This window comes from Phaethon aethereus (genome assembly GCF_964289735.1).
Source record: "Phaethon aethereus genome assembly, chromosome: 4".
NCBI classification, from domain to species: domain Eukaryota; kingdom Metazoa; phylum Chordata; class Aves; order Phaethontiformes; family Phaethontidae; genus Phaethon; species Phaethon aethereus.
The window spans coordinates 82,402,976-82,429,366 of record NC_138578.1 but is presented as its reverse complement, the minus strand read 5'-3'; the positions used below and the strand labels follow the sequence as shown (position 1 = coordinate 82,429,366).

General features: G+C 42.5%; 1 protein-coding gene across 1 annotated transcript in view; it reads left to right on the top strand.

Annotated features, from left to right (window-relative positions):
- Positions 1-237: 237 nt before the first annotated feature.
- Positions 238-26,391, top strand: part of DDRGK1 (DDRGK domain containing 1) — a gene marked incomplete at both ends in the record, with an annotated part of 42,006 nt that continues 15,852 nt past the window's right edge. Inside the window, 4 exons of the mRNA XM_081999142.1 lie at positions 238-325; positions 7,622-7,780; positions 17,482-17,588; positions 19,556-19,657. Coding sequence (XP_081855268.1) covers positions 238-325; positions 7,622-7,780; positions 17,482-17,588; positions 19,556-19,657 — 456 coding nt within the window. The remainder of the gene's footprint in view (positions 326-7,621; positions 7,781-17,481; positions 17,589-19,555; positions 19,658-26,391) is intronic.

Genomic DNA, 26,391 nt, shown 5'->3' with positions numbered 1-26,391 from the left:
ACCGCCGCGTAGCCGACGCTCCCTCACAGCCGCGCCTCGCCGCCAGGCCCCCTCCCCGCGCGGGCTGCCCCTACCGCGCCGGCCCGGCCCCTCCGCGCCCGCCTCAGCGCCGCCCCGCTGCAGGCACACAGCGGGCAGCCTGCGCTCGGGGGGCCTTGCAGCGGGGAGGGGTGGGATGTACCAAGTACCGCCCCCCCCCCCCCGCCGCGGCCGCTGTGGGCGGGGCTGGGCCGGAGGATGGACGCCGTGTTGCTCGCCGCCGCTGCCGTGCTCCTCGCCGTCCTTCTCTTCTTCGCCACCCGTCTCCGTGGCCAGGCGAGGGCAGGTGGGTCACAGCCGGCCGGAGTTCATTTCCCCCTTCCCCTCCGCCCTCTGGTGGGTCGCGCCCAGCCGGGCCCGCCCCTGCTCTCAACGGGCGGCCGGGGGAGGGGCGGGGGCCTCCCAGGGGGCGCGCGTCTCCATGGAAACCGCGGAGGGGGCGGTGGGCGCCTCGCATTAGGCCTTCCCCTGAGGGGGAGCCGCCGGGGAGCTGAGGAGTGGTCCTGGTGGTTCCTCCGGGATCCCTAGTGTTCTGCCCTTCCCTCCGCCCGCCGAGGTCGACCCTCAGGCCCGGGGGTGGCAGTCCCCGGCGGCAGCGAGGCCTGCCGGGGCCGGTTCCCGGCCCGAGGCGGTCCCAGGGTGATGGGTGCCGGGTTTGCCGTGGAGTTGAAAGTCTGGCTGGGTTCCCGCTCTCGGGCTGGGAGGGCGGAGGGAAGGTGTGCGGCTCCTCCTGCCAACGGGGGGTGAAATCCACCCCCGCGTGAGGTGCTAGCCCGGCCTGGCGGACTGGCGACTCTTTGGCCTTGGTCCTCCTGGCAGGTACTGGGCAGCGGCCCGTTCATCTTCCTGTCAGACATGAGACCTGAAAGGCAGGCCGGGCCCTATCCAGCTTCTGGCAGCCTGCTTTACCTGCATTTTCACAGAAAATGCCCGCTTCTGCTCCTTTTCCACCTCGCCTGACGCTGCGAGGGCTTGCTATCCGTGCCAGGTGTAGGTGCGGTGTTGCACAGACCCGTTCTGGGAAGGGGTAGATGGATGATCCAGCACTTCAGCCCTCCCTCAAACGGCGAGTGTTTTATTGCTGACCAGCCGTTGTGGCAGCATGAGACTGTGGTGGAAGCGAGCTTGTGTGGGTGCGAGCTGAATGTTATGGGAAGAAGTAAGATAGGTGTTTTGGCGTTGGGGTTTTTTGGGGGTTTGTTTTTCTTTTGAGGGGGGAGATAGCTTTGATAATTTTTTTAAGACAGAAAAAAACCCCTCTAGTATAAACACAGTCATGCCAGTGCAAGAGTGTATGCTGGTAAGGACTTTGTGTTAAAAGCAGTTCTTACTGATAATAAACTTTCCAACACGTTTCTCTCACACCTTTTCTTGTATAGAGTTGGTCTAAATCTTTATTTCTCAATAGCTTGGAAACTGAAATTTCATCAGATTTCTAGTTAGTTAAAGCTGAGCTTTTAGTAAAAGTGACTGATGCATGTCCTAGAGAAATGAGACTGCTGGAAAAACAATTTCCTGAGCTTGACTTGTATCATGACTTTGGTAAATCAGGGGCTGTGGGGTGGGGCTTGGCAGAATTTCTTTTTCTTTTCTTTACAAAGTTACAAAGTTCTTTACAAAGTGTTCGTATGAAGTTCTAACGAACTTGAAGCCCAAATGTTTGTTTTAAATCACCTGAATTCTCAGAAAGATTTAATATTGGTTTTGAGCAGCTTGGTTACATTTAGTTTACATTCAGGATAATTTAATAATTTTGAAGACTCTTTTTTAGTGGCATCTTTTGGACATTTCCACATTGGTCTTGCCTTTTTTATTGTGGTTTTAAGGTAATTTCTACCTTAATATACTGATTTCTGTCATTATAAAGTCCTTTACAGAATTTGAGATTGTGGGGATGACGTTGTCCTCTTTACACAACAAAAATTATTTTTCCAAACCATTGGGGCTGTGCTGTGTTTATTGATCTAGAAAATTTGGCCTTAAACAAAATTTGCTTTCTTCTTCTTTTTTTCTTATGTGGAAAAAGGAAGCTGCTACAATTCTGCTAGTAAATCTGCGTTGCTTCATGGAAAGGATTTGAAACCAGGGACTCTTGACCTAGAGAACTGGTTGGTAGCTCTCACCTTTTGTTTTTGATGTCTGGAGGTCAGCAGCTCTTCTTGGGGAAATGCCCTTTTAAAAATCTTCAAGATTTGCCAGCTTTAGATAATGAAGGGAGCTAATCATCACAAGAGATAAATCCTGTAACTTTGTATTTGCTTGGAAAGGTCATTTGGAGCAGCACAGTCTCTCCAGCAAGGTCATGCCTGGACTTGTTCTGCTGAGAATAGAAAAAAAACCCAATAGCATTACTGTCTTTTATACATGGTTGGCATATCTATTTGTGAACAAGCCCTGATGTGATAAGCTCTACTAGGCAAAAGCACCTCCCCAGGGGAGCCAAGCAAACTTCCACCTGTTGCATTTTGAATCACTTTCTCATTGAATTTCACAGGTTTGGTTAGCATGAAGGTAGAAGATGCTGGATGCCACCAACGTGGTGGGAAGTCCCACTAACGTGTGAGGGTGCAGTAGGTGGAGCTCTCTCCATGTCAGTGCAGAATGAGGGAGCTGAGGAACTAACAGCTGCGTCTTGTTGGACTGCCTCAACACTTGCCAGCCCAGGTGTTACCCTGATGGACTTGCTTATCTGATATAACTGCAGATAACGTGCTGTGATAGGCAAAGGATTGCTTCTCAAGGAAAAATGTCTTTGCTCTGAGCAAGTGAAAATTTGCAAAGCTTTGTAAAGGAGTAGATGTCTACCTGGGGGATGTAAAATTAGGTCCGAAGAAGTCTGGGCTCTGAAAGACTTCGTAGTAATCTTTGTAATGATATAACAGTGGTGTTCAATAGCTGCTTTAGGAAAGAGCCCCGCTTTCAGAGTGGAGCTCTGCTCTGTTTCCCTTTGGGAAGGAGCTCTGACAGTACAACCTGAGTTTCACAGTTGCTGCTGTGTGCCAACGGACATTCAAATGAAATAATCTCTGTTGCTGCCTCTGCACTGTGCTGACGTTTCTGAAAACGCAGAGGCAGAGCTGCTCTCAGCATGGCAGTAAACCTGCTGTCCCTATGACCAGGTGACCCGCCTAGTGGATGAGGGAAAGGCTGTGGATGTTGTCTACCTGGACTTTAGTAAAGCCTTTGACAGCGTCTCCCACAGCATTCTCCTGGAGAAACTGGCGGCTCGTGGCTTAGACAGGTTTACTCTTCGCTGCGTGAGGAACTGGCTGGATGGCCGAGCCCAGAGAGTTGTGGTGAACGGCGTTAAATCCGGCTGGCGGCCAGTCACAAGGGGTGTTCCCCAGGGCTCGGTTCCAGTCTTGTTCAATATCTTTACTGATGATCTGGATGAGGGAATCGAGTGCTCCCTCAGTAAGTTTGCAGATGACACCAAGCTGAGTGGGAGTGTTGATCTGCTGGAGGGTAGGAGGGCTCTGCAGAGGGATCTGGACAGGCTGGATCGATGGGCAGAGGTCAACTGTATGAGGTTTAATAAGGCCAAGTGCGGGGTCCTGCACTTGGGTCACAACAACCCCATGCAACAGTACAGGCTTGGGGAGGAGTGGCTGGAGAGCTGCCCGGCAGAAAGGGACCTGGGGGTGCTGGTTGACAGCCGGCTGAACATGAGCCAGCAGTGTGGCCAAGAAGGCCAACAGCGTCCTGGCCTGTATCAGCAATAGTGTGGCCAGCAGGAGTAGGGAAGTGATCGTGCCCCTGTACTGGGCACTGGTGAGGCCACACCTTGAATCCTGTGTTCAGTGTTGGGCCCCTCACTACAAGAAGGATGTCGAGGTGCTGGAGCGTGTCCAGAGAAGGGCAACGAAGCTGGTGAGGGGGCTGGAGCACAAGTGTTATGAGGAGCGGCTGAGGGAGCTGGGGGTGTTCAGTCTGGAGAAGAGGAGGCTGAGGGGAGACCTTACCGCTCTCTACAACTACCTGAAAGGGGGTTGTGGCAACGAGGGTGTTGGTCTCTTCTCCCAAGTAACTAGTGATAGGACAAGAGGAAATGGCCTCAAGTTGCGCCAGGGGAGGTTTAGATTGGATATTAGGAAAAATTTCTTCACTGAGAGAGTGGTCAGGCATTGGCACAGGCTGCCCAGGGAGGTGGTGGAGTCGCCATCTCTGGAAGTGTTCAAAAAACGTGTGGATGTGGCACTTCAGGACATGATTTAGGGGACATGGTGGTGCTGGATTAATGGTTGGACTTGATGATTGTGAAGGTCCTTTCCAACCTAGTGATTCTGTGATTCTGTCCCCAGAAAAGAGGGATTGTCTGGGTTTTGAAAGGTTGAGTCAGAAACTGGAGAACTTAAAGCTTAAAATACAAACTAAACCCGTGTCCATTTTCCAGACATCTGTTTAATTTTTTGTTTGTATCACCTGTTAATTTGAGGGCTTTATCTAATTAATTTATTCTGGCCTGCCATTCTGCGAACCATTGACCAGCAACCTGTGGATCAACTTGTCTCACCTCTATAATGTTGGTCATTTAATTTCACTCAGATGGCTCTGTATCGAGTCTAATTAGTCCTTCTGTGACTAATCTCTGCATGAACTGGCTAGCCTGGGGTGCCACTTATGTCTGAGACTGCTGCAGCTGCAGGAAAATGAAGAGATGTATTCAGAGAAGTGCAGTGGCCAAACCACACCCTGTGCTGCAGGAGAAGGTGAAAAAACACAGGGCCAGACCCCAGAGAAAATTATTCTTGGAATATTGGAACAGGTCAATCCTGTTCCAAGAATAAGAGAAGAGGGTTTTTAAGTGTATTCTCTGTATTCTTTAAAACCACCAGTCACACACCTCCGTGTGCAGCTCTAGTCAATCTATGATACTTCCCATTCAGAGGGAGAGAGCGCACATCTAATTTTCTAGATACTGGAATAAATGATGTGTCTTGAGCTAGGTAGACAAAGCGTTGATCCCTGAACAACCAGCCAGGTATAAGTGTGTTATAGACAGAGTAAATGATTCTTTTCTCCTCCCCATCATGAAGGATGAGAAGAAATGCAAGGACTAACACATTTTTCTAACAACCGTCCAGCTGAATGCCTTGCACACAGAAGCTGGAGGAGGGGGGAAGCTGTTAAAGCATATCTTGTTTTACTAAATGATAATCCATAGCATCTAGGTGTCTTCAGTTCTCAGATCTCCAAAACATTCAGACAAACAAGTATTGTCCACTGACTGACTTGCATGTTTGACCATGATATGGCTCGGGTTTGTGGGGGTTTTACTGCTTTCCGAGCCCTGCTAATACCGGTCTACTTCGAGGAATTACTGTGTCTCCTGTAGAGAATGAAATGGAGAAAACAGGATAGCTTGGATCACACGTTTGTCTCGGTGAGGGTTAAGCACCTCGGTTTGGAATGAATACGTGGCTTATAAATAGATTGCTCTTTCACAAAATGCAAAACAGTCTCTGTTTCGCAGGACAGCAGGAACCAAAACCAAGCCCCAGAATGAATGAGCGCCAGAACTGCACAGCTGATAGGCTGTCCAGGACCACATCTGGAAGTTACTGAGATAGACACACTGAAGCTTTCAGGTGAAAGGATGCTGAGGTTTGAATTGCAGTATGTCTCAAGAACTTATGAAGAGAAATACTGCATTTGTATAAAGAGTCTTTTGGCAGACTAAGTATTTCTGGCATTTAGTAGTGTCCCAATAAGTGATCTGCTAGTCCGCCTTTGCAGTATAAAGCTTTACTATAGCATGTTCTATAGTATTCCAAATAAGCGTTATCATGCTATAAATAAGACTGGGCAAGCCTTGAAGCAAAATGATCAGATCCCTGGAGCCTACACCTTGCAATTTATTATAGACCCGTTTTGGTCCACAGATAAAAGGAATGGAAGAGACAGCAGTGTGACAGTGCAGTGACTCAATTCAAAATGTCACGATGCCTGTTAATGCTGGAGTTTGCTGGGGGACTGCTAACATCATTGTTGTAGCAGTCCTGAACTACTAATGGCTTTGCTGGCCAAATACTTGATTACTGTGCTTTGCAGCCTGTGCTGAGCTCAGTTGCTGCTGCAGCTATATTGTTATCAGTACCAAACTTAGTTGCTTTGAAGCTAGTTGAGATACACTGAGACGAGCTGCAAGCACACCTTTGATCCTCACGTAGGTGCATAATGAGGCTTATTTTCTGATCATAGATATGCTAATAGTAGGTTTTTTTAGGAAGGCATTGTTTGGATCAGAGGATACTGGAGATTTGGCAGAGTGTGGAAAGCACTTTGTGCTCCTGCTGGGACACAATATTATCCAGCAAAGCACAAACAAATGTAGCTTGAGCTTAAGTAAATGAGTAGTTCTGCAGCTTTCCATGAGATCATTTGAATACTTACCTGAATTAAGGCATAGTAGCTAATACTTTGCAGGATTGAGCAAGTAACAACATACACTAATATCAGTTATGCTTATCAACGGAATATGCAAAGCAGGTATCGGGGATGATGATATGTAACCATTATCTGATTGTTTCAGCATGACTACCATAGTTGATAGCAACTGGATCATGGAGGTCTCAAAGAAAAATCTGGGGGAGTGTTTTCTATGGAGAACTTCTGAAAGTTCTGAAAGAGCCCACCAGTCAGTTGCTTGCTGCTGCGCTGTCTCCCAGCTGCTCCTCTGTTATAATATTCCTCATTTGTTAGATCTTAATTAGTAACTGCAGCATATGCAGGGAGGATGGCAGTGAGAGCTGCAGTGACCTTCAGTGTTCTGTCTTCCCCTACATGTGTGCGTTGGGAAACCTGCAGTTTAAATCAGTGTGGTAGAATGAAGTTACCCTGTGTGTATTACAGCTGTAATTTGTAATCTTTATTTGCCATTCAGGTTTTGTTTCAGGTATAATGATTTACGCAGTCCACTCGGAAACATGCATGCTCTGAGGTTTGAATGAAGATGAATCTACTTCTAAGTTACACAAGTACAAAGTAAAAACTAAAAAAAAAAAAATCAGAATACTTTAGAAAGGGGAAAAAAAAGTACTTCTGGGTCCTTTCCTTTTGGTAACTCAGAAATTTAGACTGCTAGTCCTTCCAGATAAAGGGAATTGTTTTCTGGCAGGAGAGAAAAACAGATTATCGTTAGATTAAATTACTAGATTAAGTATGAGTATTTTTGAGCACTTTGGCGTGGAAGGTGTCTTTGTTTTGTGTGGGGTTTTTTTGTGGGGGCTCTGTGAGATCAAATAACATTAGCAGCACATAGCCATAGCTATAGCTTTTTCTTTACAATGATCTGTATGTTATTGCAAAAGAGACTGCTGTCAGGATAAAATTTCCATTGCACAGAGCACGGTGCACAAATAAGAAGGTTCCAGTGCATGATCCTGCTTAATCATGAGAAGGCAACTTGCACATATCTCCTGCCATGCAGGAAAAAAAAACCCACATGAGAGTGGGGAGGTATTCTCTCATTTGGAAAACGCCACCAGTATTGCACTTCTGATTGCAAAAGTTGCCTGGCAAAAGGACAGCTGCCTCAAGGAGAGATGGCAAATCTCTCATCAGTTATATTTCCCTCTTGCAGCTGATGAGGAACACCAGCAAAATGTGGCAGCAGCAGCAGTGGCCAGGCCTCGGCCCCATGCTGAAGAGCGGGGAGATGGGATGCCAAGGCGCCGGAGGAACATGGGAAACCGGATGATGGCCCAGAGGAGAGCGCAGCAGGCGGAAGAGTGGGTGGAAGGTAACATTTGGTTCAGTTCATCTTGCAAACATTGAAACGGACCTTAACAGCAGATGTTAAGGTTGGTGAAGGGGTGTGGTTGGCTCCTGGAGAAAGTTTTTCAGTTTTGCTGACTGTGAATTATTTACGGCTTGACTATAATCCATTTGACCATCCATCTTGTCTCCATACTTCATCATTTATCTCTAGATACCACTTACCTTTAACTGAAGTGTCTACCTCCTCCTGTGGTGAATTCTGGCAGTTTGTTGTGCCAACAGTGCATTACAACATATTCTTCACTTACTTCCTAGAAACTGCCTTTTGTTTTTCTTGCTTAGCCATGCAGGTTAAATTTGGGTAAACAGAATCCACACCTTATGCTAGAATTATGAGCTGTAGTAAAGTATTGATTTCTTGCAAATCAGTGGGAAGCATTAATTCCCCAATATAATCTCTGCAAAATCTGGAGTTTTCTTTCCGAGAAGCCATCCAGGTGTCAAGCCGATTAGCTGGAGATCACCACAGACTGCAGCATTTTGTCTTACTGCCAGCATGTTGTTGACAACGAGTCCTCTGTTCCTGTGCTGGATCTATAGTTAATAGCTATACTTCTGTGTTGTGTTTATAGACAAGAATAATGGTGATAAATAACATCTTTCTACACCCTGTAAGCCTCACTCCCTTTTCTGGTGAAACTTCACACATTGTTATCTTTATTGCTAAAGAGATGATATCACTGTGATTCATCTAACTGGATTTCTTCTACTTTCATACTGTGGGTTAAATGTTCAGGGTTTCTGCTCAAGTATTGACAAAAGGGGGCTTTTATGCTTTTATGCTTTGCTTGAGTTTGCAGTGGAGATCAGCATGTCTTTTTGGTCTGCAGTAGGCGAGAAACAGTGAGCACACATCTGTGCCCTCCTTGATTGGCAGCTAGTTGCACTTTCATCAGCTTTTCTTGTCTTGCGGTTTGTAGAAAGCCTCTTGCACTCATGTTGGCAGGTAGACGTGCTTTTCAAGCTAATTATGTTCAACAGTTTCACAAATGGAAAATTGACAGGTCTGAACTTTTCAACTTTCATTATTTCTTTTCATGTGATAACATCCTGGAAAGAAAATGGAGTCTAAAAGTCTTTTCCCTTAAACTCCAGACATCAAAAGTTTGAATGCTGAAGGCAGACAGTGAAGCTGTCAAAGAGAAGGGCTTATCTTACTTGTCATTTTAGCAATAGAAGAATCTGTGTCATTGGTATTTATAAATCATTCTTTTGCAGCTTACTGTACATCAGATGCAAGTGCTGCGACTCTTGCATGAAGTTTTCTTTGAAATTACATCCCTGCTTTATTTGTTTGGTTTTTTTAATTTCTCTTCCAAATTAAAATAACTTCTTGCTCTTTGCTTCTGTTTTGGGTTTCTGTGTGGGGTTTTATTCATGTTCTGGGATGGTGTTTCCAAGTGCCTAAGCACCACTGCACAACAGTAACACCAAAGCCTTTGGAGACTGAGCGTAGACTTCAGGAGTCTAGCAGTGGAGAGAAGCATCTGTCCCTGGTTCCTCAGAGTTGAGGTGCAGAATGACTAGTGGCCATTATTATTTGGGATCAGCCCTCCTTTGTCATGGACTGCCTGCATCTGTGCTGCAAAGCTTTTAGCCTGGCCCTGAGCTACCTGTATTAGTATGGAGTTTGGGGGTTTTTTTGCCCTTGGAGAAGGATGTGTTATGTATTTTGACGCCCACTCTGTGGGCATGTGATATAGGCCTGGAATCATCGATTTGTCTCCATTGTGTGGAGGCCATGTGCATTTTCCCTGTGTCATTGCAATATAGAGCCATTTTGTCTAATTACTGCTTCCCTTTGAACCTGTTGAAATAGCAAGTTATCCCTGCAGCAGAGTTTTGTGTTATAAAAATTGACTCACGTAAAGAGAGCCCAGAGTGCATGCAGTGATGTACCATGCTAGGCAGTGCAGGACCAGCTGGGGCACCCAGGGCTGAAAAGCAAAGTTATTTGGCAATGCAGACAGAAACACTGAAAACAAGCCAATCCGGTTCCTTCAGTCTTGACTTGTAAATGTTCTTGTTGCTTTAGAAGGCTTCTGAACATCTGCAACTGAAGTGGATTTTGTTGTTGTTGTTGTTGTTAAAATATTGTTGCATTTGTTAAAATGTTTTTCTAGTAAGTTTCTGTTTTATGTGTGGAACTTCCACTCTGGGCCTGTGTTTAGCTTTGGGCAAAGCTACCTGACCCTGCTCTGTGTCACTCTGACTTCTGCCACAGGTAGGTGCAGGCATAACACCAACCCATCGCTGCAAGATATCTAGCACTGAACTCACGAGGGGTGTGAGGATGCCCTGGCCATATCTCTGTTACCCTAACAGACATAGAAGTGGAGGCAGGTAGGAACTGCTGTTGTCACCAAAGTATTCTGCCTGTCGGGAGCCAGTTCTGCTGACTCTAGGAAATGTTCTCAAAGCAATACTTGCAGGCTTTGGAGCTGTGGTTAGCATGAGGGTTTTCTGTTTTCCATCTAACAATCAGATTTCAATTCCAGAATGAGAAAGAAAGCTTCAAGGGTAAAATAGTAGCCCACAGTTTCTGCTGCCTGTGCTAAGTTGTTGTATTGTGCCAGTACCCAAATCTCTTGCAGGATAACGGGGGGTGAGGGGGGAACCCCAACAATTATGGCGCTAGGATCAGAACCTTGATGACTTTTAATTGTCCCTTTTGTAGTTGAGATCTTAATCTTATTTACATGCAAGTCTGGTTAAGGAGAAGTCATTTAATACAGACAAGGATAGTAAATGATTGCTGTTTCAAATACTCAAATCTCCACTCATTGCCAGTGGAGTTAAACCAGGTTATAATTCTGCCTTTAGCTCAGCGAGATAAGACACTAAAATTACTTGCAGGTTGGCACAGAGAGAGAATAAAAGGGTGAAGCCCTAAATGCCTCAACTTTCCTACCAGAATTGCAACCCACACGGCGTACATAGGTTACTTATTCAGGGTTCTGTGTGGGCTGTGCTGTACTGTGGGGCCAGGCCCACTAGGCGGGTGCCTACGCTGGCTCAGTTTGCCCGAGTAATGTTTTTCAGTCGTTAGTTGAGTACTCAAAGGAGGTCATCTGTTATGAGAATATCAACATCTATTAATATCCTCTGATGACCAAAGATTGCTGGCAAGATATTTTTCACTGGTGACAAATTAATTCCCAAAATGACTGAGACCCCTGAGCTGTGTTCCACCCGTGTGACTTCCAGGCTAGCTTGAGGAAAATGGGTTTGGTTGGCTTATATCACGCAACTTAGTCCTAGTCATAACACTGCTGTCGTTCATGCAGCACAGTGCGATCTAGGTGACTGTTGTTAAAGTTTGTGTGCCTCAGAGGACATCTGCTCTGCACGTTGTAGCAGGGCGCCTGTGCCTTTCCCTGTGGAAAATGAGTCTGGAAGGGGAGTCCTATATTCATGTGGTTAGGTTGCATCTGATATCCCAGCTAGCAGACTTAATTAGCTCTGTTGCATCATAATTTAAATTGAACCCAGACAGAAGTGGCTTTGTGGGGCTAGCTACAGCCAAGATGAAAATAAACTCACTGCAAGACATAAATGTGTGTGGATTTCAGACATTAATCATTTAGGGCAGGAGAGGCCAAACTAAGCAGTGGAAGGAAGCGGGGAAAGGGGATAATTGGAGTCAGGTTGTGGATCATTTGGGGCATGGGGTAGTGTGAATAAATAGCATTGGCCATTTTCCAATTTCAGGTCCCATTTATTTATTGACGGAGGGGAGAGTGTCTTTGACTCTTGTTTTTGCCTGACTGATGCTCTGAGTGCATCTACGTGGACTTTGATCACCTTTCGGTACATGTGGAGATGTTTTGTTGAGAGCTTTTATTTGGTTGCTGGTCATGTGCAGAAAAAGCAGTCATCTGATTCTTGATTTGAGCTCTGCAGTGAAGTAGGTACTTCTTTTGACGCTACATTTTTTGCTCCTTGGAGCAGAAAATGACCCAGCCAAACTGATGCTAGCATAAAGGTTTTAGTAGTGTAATTTCCTATCAAGTGACAAGGAACTTGTGGGGATGAACTTACAGCAGCAAGTATGGTTGGGTCATCTTGATCCTGCTGTGGTAAAAATGAGGATGATGATCTGAGGCAAATGTCTGTTTGCTTGAAGGTCTGTTATACATTATTTCTGACAGTGATTTTGTACAAACATGTAGTGAGGAAACCTGCCTGCCTCAGCACGTGGTACAAAGAGTTTGCAGAGAGGCGGAGGCATGCACAGGCAAAGTGCCTTTTCCGGGGTGGTTCAGTCATTTTCCAGGGTGGTTCAGTCAGTCAGTGAGTAGGACACAGGTTTTCTGTCACTTGGAGTGGTGTGTTGGACCAAAATTTGCAACTGATGATTTGGGAGGGCAGCGTTTTTGTTGGCTGAAACTGATGGGTGTCACCACATGGTGATTTAGGGTAGTTACAAAGAAACAGACTTCTCTAAGAAATGATAGCAATCTCCAAACCACCAAGCAAAACAAAGACCACTGGGCAACCCTGTGGGTGGAAGGCTTTGGTGGGTGTTATGGGTGAGGCTGAGCTAGACAGAGAAGGCAAAAGAGAAGGATGTGCCAGTAGAACCTAAGCAGCCCAGTACATTTCCAGGGAATATTTTCAGGGGTTTAATTTTGGAAGGTGCTCACTTCCACATCCTACAAACAAATGCCCTCTCTGACTTGTTGCAGAAAGTGTTGCCAAAAAATGGGATTTTGTGTGGATTATTATCTTAACAAACAGAAAGTAAGGACTGCATCAGATAAATAATTTGGTTTTCTTAACAGCCTTTATTCCTAACTGGAACGAACTACAGGCTCTCTACTTTTGGCAGCAGCATATAACTCCAAAAAGTTAAATGTCCCAACATCTGCATGCCTTTTCTCTGAGCTTTTAGCCCAGTACATCTGAGCAGAGGTGTGGGAACTCCCAGTACAGTGAACGTTGCGTTAAATTTACTTTGCTTTCACAGAATCAGTAATGATAAAGTCAACAGCTTTTGACAGTCTGAGTGCTCTAGCTTGTAAAATAAAAAAAATATAACAAGTTAAAAAAATTAAATCATAAGTACCTCTCTTCTCTTGCTTGGCAAGACTTGGAGATCAGAATCTCATGTTTTCCTTTATAAGTGTTAATCACTATTGAGGAAGAAAGCACAAAACAAAAAAAACTTTTTAGAAGTTTAAAAAAATATAAAATTTGTGCATTTAAAAATGCCCATTATTGTGTTGTGAGGCACCTAAGTCCAGCATTCAAATCTTGTATCTAAAAAAAATCTTGCATGAGTGTTTTCTGATACTTTTGTGGGAAAATAATATTAAAACCAATTATTTTTTTAATCCACATTCAGTGATGGATACTGTGCATAACTTATAGAAGAATGTGTGTGTGCTGAAATTTGCCAAAATAAGAAGCACTTTTTCTGAGCGTACCATCTACTTCTCATGTAACATTGCATCTCCCCATACTCTAGTGTGCTGGAAGATCTGGAAAATATTAAAGCTATATTAATTGATGTGGTAGTTGAAATTATTTTAATGCTTAATCAGTAGGAAAACCTTTCTAGTACAGTTAAACTTTGACTACTAATATCCTAACTACTGAATCAAAAGTTAATTTTGACTTGCTACTATTCATATAGAAAGTAACTTCAATGTTATCAAAGTATCCACAATGTGTGTCTGCCCTTGAGACATTTCGAGCGCAGATGGTGTGTGGAAGAGGTAGGTGTGTGGTTTCTCAGTTATGCCATATGGCTTTATTTGAGAAAAAACTTCAACTCGTTTGACTTCTGCTCAAAAGGGCTAATCCCCTTTGTTTGCTGTCCTTTTTCTGTCCTAAGTGTAGGCTGGGTTTGTGGCTTCAGATTAATAAACCAATGTGTCATTCTGTTTCTAAACTGTATAGCTACCAAATTAAAAACAAATTTAAAATTGTTATGACTGTACCACTGCAGGGCTCTGTTACTCATGAATGCCCACACCTTTCCATATGGTGGACCGATTCCTTTCCAGTGGCTGGTGCCATACATCTATTCAATGTTAATAACACGCATATGTCTTCTGCCTTCAGGATGAACTGTTTGTTTTGCCTGGCATCTTTCTCCCCTTTCTCTTACTCCTTTTGTTAGGTGCTGCAAAAATAGTAAGTAAAGCAGCTAGCTGTGCCCAAAGGACTTTTTGTGAGTAGCCACATGTACAGCTTGCATCCTTTTTTGTGGATGAGAATCCATTTCCTTCAATTCCAAAACTTAATAGGAGGCAAGACGGACCTTTTGACATAGATGACAAGGGCAACTAAAATATATGATATGGGTTGTTTCATTTGGAGTTTTTGCATATTCTGTACACAGTAGTTGGTAAATTCCTGTCCTGATAGAGAATGTCAGCACTCCAACACACTTTCTAATAGTATTGGGAAGTATTTTTAAAAAGTACTCTGTAAATTTTGAGATTCAAACACCTGTGTGACTGTTGTTTTCCCACCTCCTAATATGTTCAAAACATTAAAGAAAAGGTAAAGGTTCCCTGAAACTACCTCTCAGCTGGCTAGCTGAGCAAAACCCATGTTTGTATAAAGAGGAATATGTAAAGTGGTGTGAAAGCATCACTGTAAGTCAGAGGATTTCTGCTTTCTGTCTCTTAAAGCTGGAAGCTGGTGGGAACGCTTTGCAAACTCTGGAAATGTTGGTACAGTTATGTTGGACTCCGTCAAGATGGACCGGAACACGTTGGTAGAGTTGTGACTGTGGTTGAAAGCAGTCCCGTTAATGTCACATCCAAGCAGCTCAAGTGAAGAGGGTCCTGTGTGCCTTGAGGTTTCAGTGTTCTTTCTTGTGGTACTGTGAGCAGTTAGGGAAAGACACTACTGAAAAATTGCTTGTGTCAAGTTTGGAGCGCTGAAGTTCTCTCCTTTTCCTGCCACAATGCTACATACATTCCAGGACTGCCACGTTTTAAGATGTCAGGTAAGCTATACAGAGCACTATGGAAGATCAGCCTTCAAACAAAAATACGTTTTCAGCTTCAACTAGGCAATGATGTCTGATGTTGTCAGGTTTCCCAACCGATGTATGTACGCAGGCTGGCTAACCCTAGTGCTCTGGGTGATGATAAACTCCTTTCACAACAAGTGAGTACAATTAACTGAAATCTTGCATCACATCTGAAGCACAGGGGTAGATGAGGTGCATGTTCCTATGTACTGACCACCTGTCAGGTCTACTAGTGTTGGCAGCTATGAGAATGTGAAGAGTGATTGTTAAAAGCTGCTGAAACGATAGCTTCTTTACATTAAAAAAAAAAAAAAAAAAAATCTCCCTGGCTGTGTGCAGCATCCACTCTGCTTTTGGTGCAGCTGTTTTGCTATAATAACCAATTGATCCGGCAAATCCTTTTACCATGTGCTTAGTTCTTGTCAACATGTTCAGGTTTATTTAGCACATGCTAATTGGACCCAGGTTTAGTGCACTGTTGACTTTTAAAGCTCTGCTGGATCATGGGCTGCGTCTGCATCACTGTCTCTGTCTTTTGTTGGATGTAACTCCATGCAGTAGAAAAAGCTTGGAGGAAGTGTTACTTAAGGGATCACATCAGATGCTTCAAACAGGAGGAAAGCAAATGCTACTGAACAAAGAAATGTTTGATCCAGGACTGGAAAAAGACTTTAAAAGGAGACTCCTAGACTCCTGCCTGACCTCTGGCTCAGGTACTCTTAATATAGATGAAATCTGAGAAGCACTCAGACCCTCAGGTTGAATAGTGTCATAGATAGTGTTTTATACTTGCTGGTGTTTTCCAGAAATAATTTTCTACAGAATAATACCAGTATTGAACTGTTAATTTTGGAGTAAAAACTGCTAATGCTGAGTTGCTCACCCATTGTGTTTGGAACTCCCCTTGACCTGGTATTTAAAAAATAAAGTTAGTTATTTTAAGCTTCAGCAAAATCATAGAAGTAACTGTGTCAAGTCTGAGCGTCCCCTGTTGCTCTCTTTGTGGTGTAGGAAGAGGGAACCCTTTTGATCATCTCAGTAATCAGATACCAGTAATTCTCTGAAGCCCAATTCAGCAAGCCTGCCTCATACTAACTTCCATGTCCTGAAAACAGCTAAGTTATTTGAGAGCCACCTACACAGCTCTCAGTTACATTTGTTTCTGATGATGTGTCTTGGTGGCTTAACCATAGTACCATACTGTGTATTGGAATTAGAAAAACAAGAGTGTTTCAAACCTAATTCTACATATAAAAGAAGGGTGAGTCTTGTTCATCTATATGTTCCTTTAACGGCATTTTTTTTGGCTTCCCAAAAAAGGGGACCGGGTGCTCTGGAGCGAGAGCACCCTACAGAAAAAGTCCTGCTGCCAGCCCCCCCGAACCAGTTCTGGCAGTTGCCACAGTACAGTCAGCACCAGGTACAACTGCTTTCATGAAACTGGGTATCAAACACGATAGGCTTTTTCTTCTTGTTAGCCCAGTCTTAGAAATCAAGGACTCGGGGGTTGTGTGAGCGGGGAATTGTGGTTTCTTTTCCCTTAATGATGAGGGCTAAAACTTAACTGAGGAAGAACTTCCCCTGCACGCTTCAACCTTAATCCCTCCCTAAATAAACTGCATGTCAGGAAAAGTGCCGGAGCTGGCAGTGCTATTCTTCAGATTACCCAGTGGACTTCAGGTGTGTGGATCTGAAGTCAGCATCAAGCATAACAGTACTGTGAATGCTCAAAGTATAAATTACTTTATCCCATGGATACCTTTTTTGTGTAAAGATCTTTCTTTTTTTATTCTGTCATCTGATTCAGATGCGTGAATCTCTATATATTGTGTAGTGTTTCATGCAATGAGCTAATAATTTCTCTTTGAGTCTTGAGGTCAATCCACAGTACTTATGTTATAGGATCAAGGACTAATTTAGATTAGCAAATAAAGTGGCCAAATGTTCATGAGACATTGGTGTGGGTTGGAGGGGAGGAAATGGCAGTCTTTAAAAGCTCTTTAGTCTTACTTAGCCCCTGGGTGAGCAAAAATATGCATTTGCACATCATTTGAGCATGACGCTTTTGTATTTCATAGTTGCAGAAATCATCTTTATAAACAACCAGTTGTCATACAATGGGGAACTATTTACATGTAGTTTTGTTGAAGTCAGGCCCAAGATTTGCATTGCAGGGATTTTTGGTTTTTTTTCCTCCTTCCTTAAAGGTTAGTTATGTCAGGCTAGAACCAGTGGATGAGTGGCACGCCTCTGAATCCCACTTTTTCAACGGATATCTGTTGTGATAAGCTTAAAGGTAACTGGGGAGAAAATCTCTGCAGGTGAGTGTTAAGCAGTTACATACTGACGACCATTAGCACATTTTATGTATAAGAGAAAGTATAAAGAGAAAGCAGGAAACATTTATGAAAAGCCTTCCTTCAAAAGATCAAGTAAATTTTTACCTCTGACTTCACTTGAGTGTATATTTGCCTTGTTAATTCTACTCCGTGGCTTTGGCAGTCCCGTGTGATTTTTTTTTTTTTTTTTTTTCACTTTTTTCCATCTAATACGTCTTGTCTGAAATGTATGTGTGTCTCCTTTTCATCTGCTGCTTTCCTAGGAAGCAGTGAAGTTTCTCGAAGGGACTTTTTACAGACAATTTAAAATTCGTCATTTACGCAATGTTGCAGAGGAAGATGATGCTGAGGAGGTGCCAGAATTTCAGGTGTCTGGGAAAATTGGAGCAAAGAAGCAGAGGAAATTAGAAGAGAAACAAGCCAGAAAAGCACAGAGAGAGGTAAGCATTTCCTGCCACGTAAGGAGCCCGGAGCAGAGCCTGAATAGCAGTACTCAGCAAAGAACTGGTGATGACAGACGCCCTAGAAAGGCAAAGGCAGTGTCATGACTACTATGGTTGTGTTTTTATTTCAAAAATGTAAATTCAGCTTTTTATATCATATCCCAAGAGGGCCATGGAAAATGGTGTCTCGTTTTCTTTCCATTACGTTCTCTGGCATTCTTGAGGGGAGGAGAGAGGAGTTAAACTCTTGAATGCTTTTTGTCTGATGTTTCCACTGGCTTGCAGCTTAATGTCAGTTCTGTCTCCCCTTAAAAATACACTCAAGCCCACATAGCATTGTTGTAACACTGGGTCTGTGACCAAAACTGTGGACAGTTCAGTAGTGTTTCATGTGCTCTCATAGTGCAAAAAACTTTGTATGGCTTTATCTATGTTTATCCATGTTTATTGTTTTTAGGGATTGGGGGAGATGAGAAGCAGACCCTGTAATCCACCGAAATCTATGATGCAGTCAGATTTTGGTTGAAGTTTGGCCCTTTAACAGAGACTGAGTATACACAGCAAACACACTGTAGCTTTTCAGTTGTTCTTTCTTAAATATGTGTGTAAAAGTACTTAAATACTGTTACATTTTTTTCAGCATTTTGCTGTTAATTCCAGGGAAGCAACAGGCTTTTTGAAATTTACCTTCTGAAGTGGGCTTGTGGATGGCAGCAGTTTATACGTTAATTTCTTTTAGTTGTTGTATATACATTTTTTTTTTTTGCAAACTCTGTATTGTTCTGTAACTTGGAACATGCCATTGCAAGAAGTAGAGAAAACTTAAACAGCCTTTGCATAACAGAAGTTAGAGTGCACGGTGGACTTCACACATTTTACAAAATGGGTAACATTTACAGGGTTTATGAAACTACTAACATTTCTAATGTGTAGAGGGTACAAACAAAGCCAGTGAAATCCGATCTGGAGAATTTTAATGTCACCTGAGGTTTAAATCCAGTTTCTGCTTTACACTGTAGTGGTATGCCCTGTAGATAAGTCAGTTGGTAATAAACTTGATTATTATGTTTATATATAAACTTCCATTACAATCCTTTTCTCACTTTTTACTTTAACCATTTTGTCATTACTTTCCATATTCATTCTATTTAATTAGCCTCTTTTTGGTGGAAAATTTGAGCAAAGTTGAATGAAGTTAGATAAGCATCAGTTGGTGGAATGAGGAATCTGTTGTTTCCTTTTAAAACATGCTGATTTTTATTTTCCCATGTAGACAGATAAATTCGTCAGTTAGGCCTTTTTCTATTCAAAGACAAATCCTCCATTTGAATGTCGTCTTCTTGTTCTTTTAATGTTTTCAAATTTAAGTATACTGAAGAACAACTTAAAAAAATCTCTAAACAATACACTAAATGCCCTTTTTATTTCTTCCCCATTTTGCAACAATTTCTTTGCTAGGTTTGGTTTAGAAAACAAATAATAAAATTATTTGGAGAGACCAGTACAGCTTTTTCTTTAAGAGATTCTGCCCAGGTTAATGATAACTTTTGATGTACTTGGTTTTACAGAGTTTATATTCCCCTCTCCTTTTTTTTTTCCTCTCCCTAGAGTACATTCTAACTAAATTTTAAGTGAGGAGAAATGGAATGCCATGGCACAATATTACTTAATATCACTATAGTAATAAGCTCACATGCATTTGCCAAGCTTAAACCCTTACTGAGATACAGATAATGCAAGTAAGAAGAGTAATTTCTAAACTTATCATAATGTTAAGTCTGCTGAAGATTGCTGGGTAGGGGAGTTAAATGCTAATGACTTTTTTTTCTTATTCTCTTTACTATTTCTTTCTGACATGCATCTAGGAAGATAGTAAGAACCCCCCCCGTGGTATCACAATATGAAATTTAAAAAATGTATATTCAGGAAGAGTAAGGCTTGGCTTGCATAATTTGTTGTTTTAGGCTGAAGAAGCAGAGCGAGAAGAACGGAAAAAACTTGAGTCAAAGAGAGAGGAGGAAAGGCGGAAAGAAGAGGAGAGAATACGTCTTGAGGAAGAACGACAGGTGGGATTGGTTGTATTTATAGATGGAAATTTTGAACCAAGTTTGTCTTTGAGATTGCTTCTATGCAAGTTCTGTGATCAGCAGAACTCCTTTTGCTTTTCATTACTATTGCATACATTTTTAATTTGGTGTTTGTTGTTGCTCCATTTTGTTTGAATTACAGTAATACTTAGTTATTTCAACTGTAGATCCCAGCTTTGCTCCCCCAAGTGCTTGGCAGAAGTGAAAACTGCTCCAAGCAACTATCCATGGTCGGATCTAGGGCAAAACAAAACCCGACCCGCTACTCCGGTATGCCATAGTGGCAGATTGTTTGGTCCATTTGTTATGTTGACAAACATAGGTGATAAAGTTTGCCATTAGTTTGCCTGGAAACTGTTTAAGTGCAGGTATATGAAGGAAGGAGTTGTACCTAGTTGCAAGAGAAATTTTGGGGCTGGCCTGCTTAGTGTCTGACAGCAGAACTTTGGTTATTACAGAATCATAGAATAATGTAGGTTGGAAGGAACCACCGGAGACCATCTGGTCTGTCCTCCTGCTCAAACCCACGTCCAGTTAGAGCAGGTTGCTCAGGACCTTGACCAGCCCAGCTTTGAGTGTCTCTTAATGAAGGAGATTTCGCAACCTCCTCAGGCCCCTGTTCCATTATGCTCGTTGTTGCTGCCTGCCTGCCAGCTGTAACCAGCAGGGCAGAAAGTGAAAGACATCAGCAACTGATTTTGCAACTGTTGTGTAAAATTATACAATTTTATTCTAATTATAGAAATTTACATGTGCTCCACAATTAAGGATTTCTAAACTATGCATATGAATGCGTGTGTTAGCAGGAGTGACACAGAAAAACAGGTACTCTGCAGTTGAAATGTCTTTGTTGAATACTTTCATCAGTGAGGGAGGCGAACTTATTTCAAAGCTGCTTTGTGTATTCTGAGCATCAGTGCTACTGGCTAAGAACTAGGAATGAGTTTCATGCTCTCTGGTGCTTGAGCAAGTTGGGTGGTAGCTTTGCAACATGCTTCTGGAGGCAAGGACCAAAATGTTCTGCACAATCCTATGCTGAATAATTGCCGTCCCAGGGCACCATAGACCCCAGCTTTCAGTGTGAATTTTTTGGGATACTTAAATGTGCATGGAAATTTGTGCCTCTGGTTTGTAGTGGGCAGATTTATTTTAACGTGTTCTACACGCAGGTTGTATAAGTGTAGTAAGTTGCTGATAACATTTTAAATAAGAAAAGACAATTTTTCCTTTCCTCTGGGGGCATGAAGACAAGGTAAAGCAATTTTAATTTTTTTTTCCATACATTGCACACACAGATTGTATCCATGAGATCTTTTGTAGAATGTACATTTACCTCTGAGTTTATCCCCCCTAAAATTCCTTTATCTTTTGAACTATCTGTTGTTTCCTTTTCATCAATAGATGAATTTCAGAAACTGAAATGGATGAGGAAAATGTCAGTACTGCACCATTAGGATATGTAGCATGGTCCAAAACTTTGACTTGTAAAGCAACTTGAACAAACTTCTGGGGAAGCAATTATTGCACAGCTGCCCTTCTGCGAAAGATGTACTAATTTATAAGTAACTGGTAGTAGTCAAAGCATGAACCCTGAGGCTGGATAACTGATCTCAGCTAGTCTGAGCCTTGCCAGTGCTTAGCCAAGCTGTTTCCTAACAGCAGAACTACCTATCAGCCCTGTGGATCCGTGTCTACCGCTTTTCCCCTGCCCACACACTTCAATAGCACCAGCGTCTGCCTTGACAGTTTCCCTCCAGTGGTGTATTCTTTTAAGTGTTTTGTGTCCACCCAGTTCCCTAATATCTTTTTCATAAGATTCTGTGAATTCGGTATCCTTGAAACCCTGACAAGTTTGTTGAAATGAACCAAATGACTCAAGTACTCTGAGGGGGAACCAGGAGGGCACGCTGGCTGGACGCTAGCGTTGTTTAAATGTCACTTCCTTTAGAGGAGGCTAATGAACAGAATTTCAGTTCCTTCCAGAGTGGTAGCCAGCATGGCAGGTGAATTGCTAAACAAATTGCAGTTGAGCTTGGCCAACCTGCTCAAAAGAAGCTGTAGCCCAGGACAAAGATGTTATCCTGTGGATTGCCTATGGGTTTGACCTGGGGTTTAGCAGTGCAGCTGGCTAATCAGAACCAGTCAGTCATGGTTGAAAACTTGAGTAGAAAATAAGGGTGAAATTCTAACTAGAGGTCTCTTCACACAGAAAGTGCTTATTAACATACTTAACTTTTTTTTAAATCCACTTCAGTTTAGGGTTCAGCAATTTATTTTGGTCGAATGAGGAAAATCTTACTTGTTTTAATTTTCAGTAAAGATCGCACTAAAATACTTCCACCTCCATTTCTCAAGGCTTAGTGAAAAAGAGGAATATAAACTAAGGCTTTGGGTTTGTTTTTTGGTTTTGTCTTTGGTTTTTTTTTAATTTTGTGCTCAACAGTAAAACAAAAGGAGTACAACAAAGGAGTACTTACTAGAATTTTGAAAATTGCTCAGATGCCTGAATCTAGCTTGTATTCACTTTAGTCAATAACTTCCTTGGCTACTTAAATTCTGTAATTTTAACCTCTTTTTTTGTTTGCTTTATTTGTGTTTCCCAGTAGTCTTTATCAGGGCAGCAAGCCAACCCACCAGGCTACATCACAAATGTTATTCTGTTACTCAGGGAAAAGTGTTTTCAATATTTTATGTTTTTGCTTGGGTCTAAGACAGGTTGATAATCCGTTAACCACTCAACATTTTGAGCATGGATCAAAGTAAATGTGTCTGGCAATATTTAATGTCCATCCTCAGCCGTTTTCTCATAATTTTAAGTCTGTGTCTTCAAGTTGTTAACAGGAAACAGGCCAATTCAAGACTTGTACATGTTTAGGCAGTGTTGCTCAAGTTCCTGCTTCAGTCAGCAGAGAAAGCAGTATTACATGGAGCACGGTAATAACACAACTTAAGTGTTTTAGTCTTGACTGGATGATAGGAGGGGAAACAAATTGAATGAATAGATAGTTGATTACTGTGCGTGTAAGCATAGCCTGTCCTTACGATGTTAACATCTTGTCTTTCAAATCTTGTTACAGACTGGTTGTATGATGCAAAAGATACTGCTTCTCTCTTCCAGTCCGCTATAAGTGATAAAGAGATCACTGGATTTGTTGTGTCATTATTAAGATCTCATTTATATGTTCCTCCAGAAAAAGGATTCTTCATTTCCACAAGTTATGTTTTGTCACGAGTAAGCCCTTGTGCACTACACATGTGATGATACTATTCCCTCATGTAAGTTAGGAAACAGAAAGGCAAAGTGGTGAAAGGTAGCTCAAGTTGTGAGTGACAGTCATGAGAAAAAGCAGAGGGTACCTGGTTGTATGATTTTTGGAGGTAGTTTGATTACTGACATTTCTGTAGTTTATATAATACCGTAAGACACAAGAAATTTGGAGTTTATCACTAAAGTTCATCTGAGAAATATTACTGTTGGCAGCTTCATTTTTTTCCCTTCCTTTTCCAGTACATCAGAGTATTTCTGCAGCTCTAGTGACAGTGGCAAGTTTGTCAGTTTTTATGTCTCTCTTGTGCGGTACGGGAAAGGTATTAAGACCACTGATGAAGCCTTACTGCCTCCAGGAGAGGTAATGACATAACTGCATGAATTGTTTATTGACTTGCTGCACATTCAAAGACTTGAACTAAATTTGGTGGCTACGCTTTAATTTAATTTAATTTTGAACAAATTTAGTGTATTTGCAAGAGAATTTAAGTGATGAGCAGCTAGTCTCCAAACAAGTGCAACCAGCTTTGTTAGCTAAATTTCAGTTGAACCTTTTTTTAATCTCTCTCCTAAGAAGTGCTACCAAAATTGTGCTAACTCTGTGAACACTGAGATTTGCTTTGTGTAAAGGAGAGCTTCCTTTCAGCGTGTCAGCTACAGCCTTAAACTAATAGCTGAATCTTAGTCATCAGCAATGGGTGATTCCTGTGCTTTTAAATCCCATCTAAAAGTTTGTCAGATGATGAGGGAAGCCAAATAGATTCAGGAGGATAGAAACACATGTTGCAGTGTGCAGATCTTCTAGAAATTCCCCTGTGTTGATCTTTGATAAAGTCACCAGGGCTGTTAACCCTTTCACGCACACCCCCCACTCAAGTAGTTTGAGATATGCAGTCTAGTGGAAATAATGAATGCTTGAGTCAGATGAAAACCCACTTTGTTTTATAGGCAAACTGATATCTCTCACCAGTTATTATTGGGCAACTCTAGACAGTGCTGTACCACAATTGGGAACTGTGCCTTCAAGGGAGTTACGGAGGCTAAAATCTTGCATATTCTTGAGAAAAATACCCCCCTAGTTCTATTTAAATATATTTGTATGCACATATAAATAAAATGTGGTTGCCCCTTGGCTCCAGTGTTGCAAACCAGATAATATATTTTTAAATGCAAGTTTCCTTTCCAGTGTTCTGATGACCTGATTGGTTACCGATGTGAGGAAGCTCCCTTATAATTGGCATTTGCTTCAGCTCTGCTTTACCCTGGGGATTTCCCTTTCACTCTTGGAGTTTTTTAGTGGTGAGATGGTTTACCAACCGCCACCTTATCAATGAGAGCGAACTTCCTCTGATGTTGCAAACAGTGTCTTCGCACAAAGCCTTGCAGACTGCTCACACAAGAGCTTTTTTTCCCCTCCTGTGCACAGGCATTTTTGTAGATTTTAGTCCCTAGCTTTGCTGTGCTAAAGAAACTGTACAGATGCAGTGCTCACAGCTATCACTCTTCTATACTAAAATGCAGCATTGAACAGGGTATGTTGCCTGTAAATCCATTGCAGGGAGGACTGCTCTCAAAACATAGCTTGATACAGTACAGAAACTACCAGTATTCCAGCGAGTGAGATTTTAAATGTCATGAAATAAAAGGCCACAGCAGGAGTGAGGACTGGTGCTTGTTCACTGTTACATTAAAATGAGATCTTTATTGCTCAAGCATAGCTGTGCCCAAAGTTTCCAAACTAGGGCAATTTCATTTAGGTTTGCAGTTTTGCATTTAAGTGCCGAAATAAAAATGGTTTGGATCTTCAGAGCCATGGAAATGGAGGATTGGCTAGTGATCCCAAGGGTCCTGTTGAAGCTTTTGAGAACCGAGACCCTAAAGTTTTGGTGCTCTGATTTGATATTTGATCATGTAAGAATAGGCACCACGCTTTAAAATGTTGATTGTGGAGTTATTTTAATATGTGTAGCATTATGCGAACATCGAGAATTGTGTGCTTCTCAGCAGACCTTTTCATTATCTGTTTGGAATTTATAGCTACTATTCACACATAAACAGTGCATTTCTGGAGGCTGATGGAGACTGCTACGTAGTTTCAGTTTAAGCATCAGTTTTCAGTTGTGTGCACTTTCCTGAAAATTAATTTCTCCTAAGGAAGTACAAGTTGGAAAGCTTGCAGAAAACTCATGCTACTCTGATTTTGAGGGGATGAGGACTGGTAAGAACACTTATTCTGCCTTTCTAAAGGTGTTTTTCTTCTATCTTGTGTCTAAGGCGGGGGGAATCCTAGAGATCCATCTGCTGTATGCCAAATTATTTACTTGTAAAGTCCCTTCTCGCTTCCAGCAGAACCTGCACTAACAGCACAAAAACTGGAGGTTATACAGGGAGGGTTTCTTTGGTCTGTGAACCTCAAAGCATTTGGCATAGGAACCAGTATGTTTTCCTTCATTCTGCATGTTAAGGAAATGGCCACAAACAAGGAATGACTGGCAGCAGGTGGTGGTTGAAGAGAGTCCAGTATTTGGTCTACCTTCCTCACTAGCAATGAGATCTCTTCCATTTAGCAGTCAAATAAGCTGCCTATAAATGATCTGTTTGCCAGCAAGTTGGTCCTTTATCTGATCTGGAGGAGAGTTGGCACAGCGCGCAACTAGCAGTTTCTTCTCAGAGAAAGCTGCTTAGGCAAAGCTCTCAGAAAAGCTACTTACTCTATAGGCCACTGTCACTTAGTCTCAGTGTCGCCTTAAATGGGTTACTGCAATGAAAGCTAGAAACAGTGGTTTGATATGTTCTTGCTGGACAGTACTTACTCTAAGGGTCCTCACTCTTTGCTACAAATAGCAACGCATGATAGACCTTCAAAGGCTGTCAACCAGCCAGAACAGTGCAGTTACTCAAGCAGCATCCCAGGACTCCAGAGGGATTTGTGATCCCAAGAGCCAAGGTCTGCTTCCAGCTGTAAGTCTAAAGGAGTTTTCAAGATGCTGTGGGTTTCACCTGGTAAAAGATTGAGCCTTTGTGCAGTTGGCACAATTAATGTTTTTGATGTCATGGAAATAATCGTTGTGATAAAGGTAAGAGGCAAACAGAAGGCAATGATCTGAAAGAAGCCTCACAGCACAACCAGATCCTCAGTGGGCAGGGCAAGAGGGAGCTTGGAGAGCAGTGTAAGGACCGGGACTGGGTGCAGTGAGAAGTTGGTGCTGACCAGATCTGGTATAGGAAGGGGTAAGGGTGTTGGAAAGTGTCTCCCAGAGTGCTGGAGATCCACAGACTGCATGGACCTCTGGAAGCTCTTGGGTCTGCTACACAAGGTGGCACCTGAGACTCATAGCAAGCATGTAAAGGTTGAGTCAATCCAGCAGTGATATTATGGACATTTTTTCAGAAAAAGAAGAGAAGGAAGAAAGGTTTGAGTGATGAATTTTATTATTTTTTTCCA